Source organism: Xylaria bambusicola (assembly GCF_022495145.1).
Source record: "Xylaria bambusicola strain CBS 139988 unplaced genomic scaffold F5B22scaffold_60, whole genome shotgun sequence".
In the NCBI taxonomy this organism is placed as follows: Eukaryota; Fungi; Ascomycota; class Sordariomycetes; order Xylariales; family Xylariaceae; genus Xylaria; species Xylaria bambusicola.
Genome location: NW_025953613.1, coordinates 113,193 through 125,619, shown reverse-complemented (window position 1 = coordinate 125,619; position 12,427 = coordinate 113,193). Strand labels below are relative to the sequence as shown.

Sequence of the window (12,427 nt, the reverse complement as noted above, 5' to 3'; positions counted from 1 at the left end):
TGGGAATAGACATTTGCCATCAGCGATGCAAATAACGGTTCTATTATCACAGTATTCCGGGATTTACTCTCGGCTCTCAGCACGTGGGATCCTAATGGCGGGGTAATTCTCGATAGTAGTATCTCCTCGCCTAGGGATTCGAAACACGGGTTTACAATATCTGACCTTTGTGCCCGATACATACCACCTCGGATATGCTAGGTGGCAGCGGTACAAAGCAGACGATAGCAGACAAAGTCTATGATGACCCTCGACATGGCCGAGTTACTAGTTTTCGATACTGCGCCCCGCCTACGGCGGCTATTCGCAAAGTTTTCCATCCGGTTATGGGGGAGGGACCATTTGATACCTAGGTAGCGAGGAGTCAGAGCACCAATGGTGGGATCAGCTTCCACCGGTCCCGGCGGGAACCAGTTTACTCCTCCGGCAACAGAACCGGCGGAGATGGAAGTCCGGCGCACTCGCACATATGTTTGCCCGTTTCCCCGGACTCCAGGAAGTTCACTACGAACCCTGGAGGGAATGGGACTTGATGACTAGGAAGTCTCAAGGGTAGGTATAGGTATAGGTAATACGATAAAACCAGCCGCAAAGTTCGTACCTAAACAATTGTTAGGTAACATGGGCCCGTATTGAACACCAGTGCGGGTGGTATAAAGGAGATTCCGAAGGAACTTAGACCCTGCTCGAAACCGAAGATAGCCAACAATGAATGATAAAATACGGTCCGCTTCCTAACAGTCAGTCAGGCCAAACGAAATGGGTACCGTAGGCGATACAAGTATCGTATGCACAATACCTGACGTGTGACTGGATTTATTCCGGCCCGGCCGGCCTGGTAAGTAAGTAAGCACGGATACGGTAATATTAACCTTGGAGTCCATGACCGTAAGCTCCGAAGAGTGTTGGACCAGCCAAACCCGAGCCATAAGCGAGTAAAAATCACAACCCAGCGTGTTCCAAAGTGCGTGCAGCCGTGGCTAAAAAGAGAATAGTCGGGGGGTTCGTGTGACTTGTTGGTAACGATGCATGCGTGTAGGATCTCCCTTGGGGTGGGAGCTGGGGGGAAGAAGCATGCACTTACTGCTTCGCTAATCAGCCTGCGTTTGTCCTTGCCCGCATTTTCAACAGGGACAACGATTACTGACCTCGGAAGGTCGAGGGGGTGGAAGGAAAAAAAACGCAACGCATCGGCGAGCGAGCGAGCGAGCCATGATATGATAGGCACCAGCTGCCTACTAAGTACTTGTAGTCCGGGGAGTCGGTCTTAGTGAGGTCGCATTTCCCAACCGATGACGCCTTTTATTGGCATTGCCGTGCGAGGCGCAGTCCCGTGTGTAAGAGTCTGGCATCGCTGTTTGTCGCCCATCAATGGTAGTGGTAGCGGTAGTGGTGCACGCACACACAGGTCTCGTTCTCCCGGGAGCACACGTAAGCGGACGTACATCTCCAGACGGCGACGAATGATCGTCCTTGCCGCACATCACACTATATTAGTCGAAGGCCCTGATTGGCATTTCCTGGCCCATTCAAAACTTGCCTGACAAACAGAAACGGCGGCATGGAAAGCTGGAACAGGAGTCGAGGGCATTTCGATGGTGGCATTGAAAAAATCTGGCCGCTGTGCATCCCATTCACTCATATATACGGCCATATAATACCCGCCAAGTTGGACCACGACGCACGCGGGCTACGCTACCTGCCTGGGGCGACTCGCCACTTTGTGCAGAGCTGATTGAGAGGTGCGGTCTGAGTGATATGATAGGGATAGTGGTAGCATTGGTGAGAGGGCAACTGGACAGGGAGGCATAGGACGACGCAATCATGATGACGAGAAGCAAGGCCATACACACATACATACATAATACCTAGAACCGCCGTGCAGTGACACATGGAGACAAGTGTGTGATGTCTCGTCGGCCCACAACCCACATCAGCAGGATGTGAGGGTTGGATGTATGTGTGTATGTATGATCCACGGTAGCGAATTGTGACAGTCCTCATGGCAACAGCGCAAGAAAAGCAAGGTGGTGTTGTGTGAGGCGTTCCGATAGACCTTAGACAACTCTGGATATCCCGTATAGGTAGATGCGAGCGCAAAAGCGCCAGCCACCTGCACGCACTTAAGACTGGAATGTAAGTAAGGGAGAGAGAGAGAAACGACGGGGATATGGATAACCACCGAGGCTTTCAGCGTGTACTGTAAGATCTGATCCGATTCAAGACGACGGACGGGGCTTTGGGCAGGGCGCTTGGACAGGGCCTGTAATCCTCGATGATCCTGGATTCTGTTCTACATATATACCTACATACCTACCTACCTACCTATGTACGCACATGAGGCATGAGGCATGAGGTGGGTTGAGGTATCACTGCGTATGTGCTGTGCTGGATGTTATAGGTAGGTAGGTACTGGTATGCCCTGAGCGCACATATACAGGCATTTAATTACATGCCTGGTAGGAGGCATTTATAGTGAGCAGTAGGTAGGTAGGTAGTATTTTCACCCGCCTTATAAGCCGAGCTGCATGTAGCCTAGGTAACATCTATTCGTAACACGCGTTACACACATCTGTAGGCACCGAGTTAAGTACATGTGTGCAGGCAGGTGACGCTCTAGACCTCCTCACTTACTCACTCACTCACTCACTCGCTGATTGACTAAGTATGTACTTAAAACGACGGCTATACATAGTTGTTGCCTTTCGATTCGTAATGTTCCATTTAACCCTCACGTGTCGGCTGAGTCGGGACCTGCTGACGCCAGTCAGATGCTGGTACCCATGGGAAGGGAATTTGTTCAAATTGTCCGGCCACTCGCTTGTGATGAAATGTAATGTTTGTTGGAATAGCTAATTAGTGCGAGCCTTGCCGGCTATGTCGGTCATTGTCCCTTGTTACGGAACACGACGTAAGCGAGCTCGGAGTTTTCTATTTTTTTTTTTTTTATCTATTGTTTATCTCTTCCGGATGACAAAACAAATCGGTCCTTAATTTGCCGTGCCGGTTCTTCTTCTTCTCCCTTTCCTCGCCTAGCATGCTGAACGACAACTACCTAGACTAGGCGGTGTGGATGGGCGCCAGCTGTATCGCAATAAGCATACACCTGCAAATTCGGAAGTCGTCCGCGTTTTACCTTACCCCGATCTTCGCCTGCGCGGACATAGCCAGCTAGCGAGCGCAGGGAGATGCTCTACTTACCCCAGCCGCGATCAATAACCGGGCTGGCCAACGGGCGAATTGGGGAAAGGGGAAAACAAAAGAGCAGAATGCGTCAGATGCCGCTTGTCCTCCTGCTCTTCTACACTACGATACGCTGCGCTAGCTGCGATGATGGATGACGCCTAAAGATGACACTACGAGACGGAGATCGGCTGGGTTTTGTGGCCTGCTATTTGTTGCCATGATGCACCCAAGACTGATAGGAATTCACAGCCCGACGGCGGCAGAACGTGGCACGACCCATCCTGCCGGTTCTCATTCTCATCACATGGCTGAGTAAATGGCTCTCACGCGCAAGGACAGGGACCGGCAGAATTTTTCCCACGTAAATTTATTACCCCTTAATTCCCTAGGCGAGGTTCGCCGCCGCCTCATGCTGTCGCACTCACACGTGTGTACTTACTAGGCTCGCCACTCGCCTACTTTTATCATACTGTATTGTCCCGGCCAGGGCTATATGGAACTTAAGTAGCGCTGGGGCAGACATACCGATCTATCCTTTTGGTTCGGCCTTTTGCATGCATCGCAAGGACTTGGTATGACGATGTCACTGTGTGGTCAGCGCAGCCGCATCGAACTATAGATAGCTGACAAAGACGGACGGTCTCGCAGCAGTTACGCGGCTACCTTGAGAATCTAGCCAGCATGGCTTTCTTCGCCATGAGGTAAGGCGACATCTCGCTCCCTGGGTGGAGCGTTGCAGAAAGTAATGCCTACAGAGAATCAAGTGGCGACTCGTCACTGTTGTATTTTGAGAGCCGTATGTGCACATGCTAGTATGCGGCTGATATCAGGAGGCTGCTGAACGCGATGGCATTTGTCGCACCCACTCTGCCCTAGCCAGCTATCAACTTGCGAGAACGGACCCGATTGATGGTTCATGACTGAAGAGCTAAAGCAAGGGATGAAATGCTGGAGCTTAAGAAGGAACGCAGCCAGCGTTTTCCCGAAAGTACCTGATAACGGACATGAATACCAGCGAAAGGATATCAGATTGACTCAGATGTAGGTGTGAGTCGTGAAAAGCATCTGCGTGGGTAGAGATAGGTGGCAGGGCTAGATGTCCGTGATGTTCCAATATGCTGGTCCAGCAGCCCAGCCCAGTCCAGGCAATGCCAATTTATTGGTCTTCTAGACAAGACTGAGCCAGATGCTTCTAGACGCGGATGCCGTGCAAATTCAAGCCCTGCAAGGCGAAGACGACAAGTTACACAGCTGGAAAACCATCTTGGCCCTGGTCTTGATTTAGTATGTAGGCATGTAGCTACGCGTGATGCGCATCCCTGGAAACCTGTAAGGTCTGAGAGATCATGTGAGAGACGGGCGTGCGCTTTAAGTAGACACCTAAGTAGAAGTCGAGAGTTCTAAATGTGACCTGGAGGGGGGGGGTGGTGCCTAGCGAGCTACTTATGATACGTTACCTACGTAGGTACATTGAATGCGGGGTGACGATAACCATTGGAACCATTGGAACTGTTGGAACTCTCGAACCCACTGCCTTGAAGGGCCTCAATGGTGTCACCTTCCAGGTAGGTAGGATGATATCCGGCGGCTATGTGAAGACAAAGGGCACAACTCTTGGAAAAAAAAAATAAAAATACAAATGTAGAAAGAGGCCCCCAAAACCCACATGTCTTAGGCGTTGGAGTTGAAAAGCAGGGGAAACAGGAAGGACCAAAGTTCCAAAGGGGGAAAAAAAAAAGAAGGTCCTTGCCTCTACTCTTGTCCCACCACTGACTGCGGCTTTGTTTCGCCTCTTTCGCATCCCTTATCCCGATGGGCGTAATAGCGAGGCATAGTGTAGGCCGGGTTTCGGAAGATCTACAGGGTACCTACAGTTGGTGGAGCAGGAAAGTGGCAGGAAAGTGGCAGGAGAGGAGCGGGCAGGAATGGGGCCTGTTGGGGAGTGATGCTGATGATATTTATATCTACTCCGTATCAGAGTCCGTACTTGCTACCCTCGACCCTGCCTTGGGTACCTGAGCGTCTATCTCAAGCTTAAACTCTACCATACTTAAGTTAGTCCTCTAATGTACTGTGTAGGTAAGGACAGAGTACAGATTTCCTTTTGGTTAATCCGGACAAATGAAATGGAGAGGTTGCGTGTGAGCTGACTCAAGTGGCCAGACATGTCAGTAAAATTGAGCGTCATCTGATACAAGTCTGTTGTTACCATAGTACCTTACTTCTAGGTATCTTGTTACCCACCTCCTTCCGCCCCTCCCCCACTCCCTTTTTTTTTTTTTTTTTTTTTTTTTTTTTTTTTTTTTTTTTTTTTTTTTCTCGGCCCTGTCATTACCTTGTTATTCCATGTAATTACATGTGCGACGATGTTCTGCCGTGAATGAGGTACCAGGTAGGTAGGTAGGCTCGGTAAATGCCCAAACTATCCGCTACCATAGCTGCTGGGCTGAGTCGTAGATTGGCGTGGAACAACAAAGTGGTGTCATGCATTTCCTCATGATTCAATTCATGTTACGTGGTAACCCCCACCCTGTACCTGCACCTACCGTAGGCATGTACTTACCTTGCCTGGTATGATAAGGTGACGAACATATGTCCACTAGATAAATGCAAGTAAAGTAGTTGATTCACACCGCAAACAAATATAGCGGCAAGTACACGTACCTACACTACCTACTCGGTGGATAGATGCTTGCTAGGTTGTCTCTGTTATCTCTACTGTAGGTATGTACCTAGGGTAAAGTTAGAAGCCCCCGCGAAGCCCCGCTAACTTGGGAGATACAAGCGTGCATGCTCCTGTAGGTATTACTGTATCCTACCTAGCAACTCCAGGGCTGGCTGGCTGGTTGGCTGGCGGCATGTGTTATCTGTGTGAATGTGAATGGCCACCACCGGTCCGTCACATTCTCGTCATGAAGTAAGTACTACTAGTTATCACTATTCCGTCTAGATAAATAGTATATGTATGTTATGTACGTTGGTGACCACTGCTCGTATATGCCTGCCAATTTGTTATTTGTCGCCTGCCTTCTTTCTTTCTCTTCCTGCCCTCTCTTCCTGCCCTGACGAGCCGTGATACTCCGTATCTGAAATCATCCAACATTGCCTCCACTCCCTCCACTCCCTCCTTCCTGCCTGCCTTCCTGCCTACCTGCCTTCCTTCCTTCCTAGTCGCCTAATTCGCCTTGCATCCATCCACTGTCCAGATCATGTTTCTGTTCGCCTTGCCCCAGTACATATTAACCTAGACACACCGATAGGTACATACCTAGTAGCAGCCTACAGTAGTAGTACTTACATGTAGGTAGGTTAAGTAGGTACATATGTAGGTATTCAAGTGCACATCATCTAGGTACCTAGGTAGGTGGGCATTGTGTGTGCCTACCTACCTACTACTTACCCACCTACATCATGTACCATCTGGGTTCGTTCTACCTAATTTCTCACGCCTAACATAACACCTTACCTAACATCTTGGAACAATACCTGGGTAACGCCCAACCCAACACTGATGGTCTGCATCACCTACCTACAACTGGCTCCCCGGCTCCCTGGCGATCTGGCTACACCGCCGTGTCACTCCAGGGTCATCGTGGGTGCCGCTGGTGTCAGGGACTCCTCCGTATAAGTAGGTATAAGCAAGTTGCTGCTACTCGAACTCCAGCACCTCGGCACTGCTAGTTTTAGTGGGTGATGTGTTAGATGTGTTAGGTGTATTATGTGTGTTATTACCTATGTACCCAAGTGTTCGGTTAGTGCTGTCCTGAGATGTGACTTGTTTCAAAGACTGTGATCGGTTGCCATGTACTGCCGGCCTCAAGAAGTGGCATTAGTTGGGATAAGCTGGAAGAGAGTCAGACAGCCACCGACACAAGACAGAGACATAAGAGAGAAAGAGAGAGAGAAAGAGGGAAAGAGAGAGAGAGCAACCGCCTCCCTGCCTACATATGTAAGTAGGTAGGCATTGTTGAACATTCAAATGATTCGAGGTCATTAGCCCGCATACGACAGCCACCGCCGTCGAGTGCGAGGTTGGCCCCGGTATTCCCTTCTACCTTCTACTTACTGACTTACCTACTTACTTACTTACGACACAACCACCTCATCCAATTCCCTCGACTCTTAGCTCGAAATACCTACATACCCTACCTACCCTACTTATTTAGTACGTACCTACTTATTTACGGTGACGGCTGATACTCAACCATCGTCATCATCCATTGACCATTGACTCGTCTCCAGCGTCCAAAGACCAAAGGTAGTCTGTGCCCTTTTTACCCCTGTTGGTCCTGTTATCCTTTGTGATACATACATCCAGTAGTAGCAGAACCGCCTGCATCCAGGAATATCGGTGCTCGTAGTACTACTTCTAGTATTTCTTCCGCAGCAATCCAGTATCTGTTTGCCCCGAGCTCTGTGCGTTTGATCGTTTTGGTCCCGACTTCGAGCCCAGCCAGGTATTCCCCATTCACCAGGGTCGCTGTGACTATTGAGAGCGTGATTCAGCCATCCACCCACTCACTCGGTTCGGAAGCGGGAACCACCCAGCAGCAGCGGCCGAGCTTTCCTATTATTCACTGCGACTGAGCTCCCAAAGCGGCCCAAGAGCGAGGCAACAAGCAGCGCACACATTACATTACATTACATCTCATTACATACATGTATCATACCTACAATACAATACATACACGGCTTATCGTCCACGCCTCCATAATAAGTCTGGGCTCTGTGCTAGATTCCATTGTTTTTATTTCTACTGTTTTCTAACAACTCTCTTTTTTCTCTCTCTTCCTCCTCCCCTCCCCCCCCTCCGCTTCCGTCAACCGCAGTATCACCAATCTCGAAGCGCTCGTTTTTTTTTTCTTTCTATTTTAGTCTTCCAGACTATCTTCGCCTCCAATCCAGCGACTCCGTACATGATTACATACTCAAGTATATCAGCCGTACAGTACCGGTCCATCCTTGGCACGCCCTGTTGGCCCGTCCAACATCCCACACCACGCCCAATACGCCCCGTGTACTCCAGCTCGCTCCAGTGCGTGCATATACCGGTCGTAACCTTAGGTCTCTATCCCAGTTCCGCCGTACTAAGTAGGCCTCGTCTGCTCTTGGGGAAAAAGGGCCTGCGAGGATCCTCCGCCAACAAAAAGCCAAGTCCTGGACTCGGAACCCCCGGTCTCTCGACTTGTGACAATACCCTGTTCCCTACAGTCCATGTCTGGACCCATGGACTGGCTAAGTTACTAGACCAGAGACTAACAGTCGAGCATCTCTTCTCAACCGCCCGACCCCCCTCACCACTACCTTCATCATCCGACCCTCATACGTGCCGATCCAAGATAGCTGGCTCTAGGCGGTCTAAATCTTTTCTTTCTCGAGCTTCAAAGCTGGAGTGACAGCCCTTCCTTTTCGTCTTCATCTTTGGAAGGCTGCCACTCCGGTCACCGGCAATGGACCCCGCCAGTATGGATTATACAATGCAGCACCCTGATCACCACCACCCACATTACCACCATCACCACCATCATCACCACCACTACCAAACTGGTCCCTCATCTGCCGCCGCGGCAAATCGATGCCCCGCGCTTCGTGCGGCTGCTGAGCAGCGTAATATCCAGCTTCCTCAAGTTTCGTCGACCAGAAGCACTGTACAATATGACCCAGTGCACGGCCACATTAACAACCGGAATCTTTGGCAGTCGAGGAGTCCGCAGAACTGGCGGCCGGCTATCATTCCGCCTTATCCGCAGGATCCATTAGCAATGGGCACATTTTCACCACCCTTTACGGCCTCCAGTCAACCCTCACAATCGCAGTTTCCAGCTTGTCCCATACCAAGCGGGCCAGATGCCCACCCGCAAACCAATGCTTTCCAGCAATTTCGGACCACGATGCATCCTGCACCTCGCCTTCAGGGTCAACTTGGCTACGACAATCTAGGGGGGTTTGGGGCGAGCTCGAATTCAAACCAGCCTAATACACAGCAACCCTTAAGGCCGCTCGTCCAAAGAGCGAATACTAGTTTACCTTCAGCGGCTTCGCTACTTCCAGCTCCAGCTCCGCAAATTTCACCTTCCAGACAGTCCACCACCCCAAGGCAGATGGGTCAGGCAACATCTTTTGGAAACGAAAATAGTCGCCCCGGACAACAGCTTCCTAGTTTCCTTCCTAACATGTTGACGCATCAAGACGCATCGCAGCCTTTCCCTCGCCAAACGCCGGACTCTGTGCCACAAACTACTGCGCATACCGAAGAAAGTAGTGCAGGTAAGTTATTATTCGGTTATTCGTGTCGTGCCAGATAGAGAAGATCGGTCTAACATTACAATTAACCATAGCTTCACACATTCCTTCGGGAACGACGTCAACCGTACCACAGCGTATTAGCGACCGCGTCATGAACCCAGTCGAGATACGCCGAGCCACCACTGCGGCCATGAGTCGATCCAGGCGAGTTATGTCGCGATATACTGCTTCACCACCGTCGGAATGGTTGTATGAGAGCAATCCACTGCAGGTTCGACGGGCGGATGTCAGTTTGGTGGAGTATGTTGAGAACTATCCAGCGGCGGTTTCGGATGGAGAGGGACCGGTTACTGGCCGATTCATGCGAGGTGGGCCTGCGAAAAGAGTAGCTTCAAAAAGAGCCCTGGCATCTCTACAGAGCGTCAATATAGCAGACCTACCAGAGAGTGAGAGAAGTAAGTTTTTTATTCCCTCTATGCTGGTCATCTGGCCTAGAGCTAACTCGCATAGCTTGTGTAATTTGTTACAACGATTTTGGAGTAGCAAATCCTGAGGGCGTTAATGAGGCGCCACTCAGACTACCCAAGTGTAAGCATGTATTTGGTGATCATTGCATCAAGAAATGGTTCAAAGAGTCCGATAGCTGTCCCTACTGTAGGGATAAGGTTCATTCTGAGCTCCAGACCGTGTCTGCCCGGCGCAACCATGCAGGTAGTCGTTTTCCGTACCATATGACAGCCCAGTATTTGCAGGAGTATCAAGGTTATCAAGGACGTGAGCAAGCCCGGCCACACGATCGTGATCCTTCAGAATCAGACTCGTCGAATCAGCCTGGACAGTCCACCGCTACCAACGCTACGGATCGTGTTCGGTAAGTAATACAATGCTGGCATGCATGATGTGTTTTTACTGAAGTATTGGACAGTCAATTTCCTGTGAGACCTGACAGTAGTATGCGCCATTCAGTACGACTACCATGGAACGCGGGCTATGAACGCCGCTCACCGCCTGCTGCCGACAGTCGTCGTAGGGCTCGACAACGCGCGCGAGTCTCCCCGCCTTCCACTCGCACAAGCGTTTTTGGCGGCCCAACTCCAAATGGCGCATCCCACACATCAGTTAGTTTTCCTCCAGAAGCTCCCGCTCCCACTTCCTTTCTTCATCCTATGAGCACTAGAGTGGATTTGAGCAGTCCCCGGTTACTGACAAAGAGTTTTGAACAGTATCCGTATACTGATATCCCTTCTCACAATCCCACGACAGAACCGACGACACTGAACCCTCCACCTGGTTCAGCACTCGATACGTACGGAATGTTTGCTCAACCACTACATCACCCGCCCCATGAAAACTTTCCTTTCCAACGAATCGGTGTACCGCTATCAGAGGAGATGCTCGCTAGTCAGGGCGAGCAGCAGTCTGCATTTTCACAGATACGTTCCGACCCCATCATCCGGTCTTCATCACCATCTGCGTCTTCCGGATCCTCCTCCGATATCCCCATGGCGGGCTCGGACCACCATGGGCATTTCAATCATCAACAGTGGGGATTGTCCGAACACGCCGCGGCTCCTCCTACTCAGCTTACTTCTTATCAGCAGTCGTAGGAAGTCAATCCATTGATTCGAAGTTTCGAGCGGCTGACAATATGATGATGGGAAAGCGTTTTGCAAAACAGCGCAGCGCATTAAGTTCACATACAGAACAGAAATAGGAATGGACCTATCTACCCCCTAAAGGCATCTTGAGCGATTCTACTCTATTCTATTCCACTCTACTTTCACGGCGACAAAGCATAAGCGGCATGATGATACGTTCTTTCCTTCCTTCCTTTTTCGCTGTTCGAACTTCTTCTGCATCTTTCTTGAATTCTTCAACATTGCGGAGCGTATGGTCGTTTTCATCTTTCGAACTTCATATATAGACGGGGGTTTGCATCGATTTTTTATTCCCCACGGATAGTTTTTTTCCGATTTGCTTTTTTCTCCCATTTCTCCATGACGACAACCGTTGTGTCGATGAAACATCGGTTGAACAAAAACCCTGTAAAGTGGGCTCTGCTATTCGTACACGATTTTAATTCGACAAGGGGGTGGGGGGGTTGATTCCATGAAATCATAGGCGTTTAATGAGGGGCGTTGAAGTGAATGGAGTTCCGAATCGCTTGTTGCGCGATGAGAACATGGTGGATGGATGGATGGAATACTCGATGCGGAGATTCAGAAGACGGCTTGAAGTCGTGGAATTGAGAAAATCATGGTGAAATGCCAATGGAATTGAACATTCACCTACTCACTCTTCTACTCTACTCTTCTCCACTCTGCAGAGATGGGGGAGGGGAGTAAGGAACTCCGGAATAGGACAGGACAGGACAGGACAATCTTACTTACACCCGAAAGCATATTCGAAACTTGAATCCATTTTTCATCCTTGCTTTTTGCTCTTTATTGATTGATGTTTCTTCGAAAGCAAGGCAAAACAAGCCAAGGCATTTGCAGCGAAATGATTCCCGAGAAATACTTAGATGATGAAACAGTATGTTTTATTGGTTCTATGTTTTACCTGAGTATTTAACCTAGATACAAATAATTGAGCAGCGAGCATGCAAGAAAGAAAGAAAGCAAAGGGGTGTACTTACTTGCTGTGAGGAACCTGATTTGATTTAGTAGCGGGGAGAAAATGTATGTGCGATGCTGTGTGAGTGAGTATGGGTGTTGTGCTGTGTGAAGTCAAGTCAAGTCAAGTGAAATTAGATAAGGTGAGGTTAGATGAGATGAAGATGAAGATGAAGATGCTAATGGTACTACTCCTGCTTTACTGCGACTCTGTCCGTGTGCAGGCCGTACTATCATGTCATGTATGTATGCTATTTTGACTGACTGACTGACTGACTAATTAATAGGAGTTTTGATAGCCTCGAGCGCTGTTTGTCGTTAACAGGTTTACCTACTTACTTACCTACTTACTTACCTACCTAGTATCCAAAAAAAAAAAA

At 49.5% G+C, this 12,427-nt stretch overlaps 1 protein-coding gene across 1 annotated transcript; it reads left to right on the top strand.

The window, feature by feature from the left end:
* Positions 1–8,636: 8,636 nt before the first annotated feature.
* F5B22DRAFT_650936 (uncharacterized protein) lies at positions 8,637–11,039 on the top strand (the record flags this gene model as incomplete). Its single annotated transcript, XM_047979388.1, has 4 exons — positions 8,637–9,453; positions 9,525–9,887; positions 9,943–10,303; positions 10,358–11,039. The coding sequence occupies 4 exons, from the start codon at positions 8,637–8,639 to the stop codon at positions 11,037–11,039; spliced, it is 2,223 nt and encodes a 740-aa protein (XP_047826467.1).
* Positions 11,040–12,427: the final 1,388 nt, after the last annotated feature.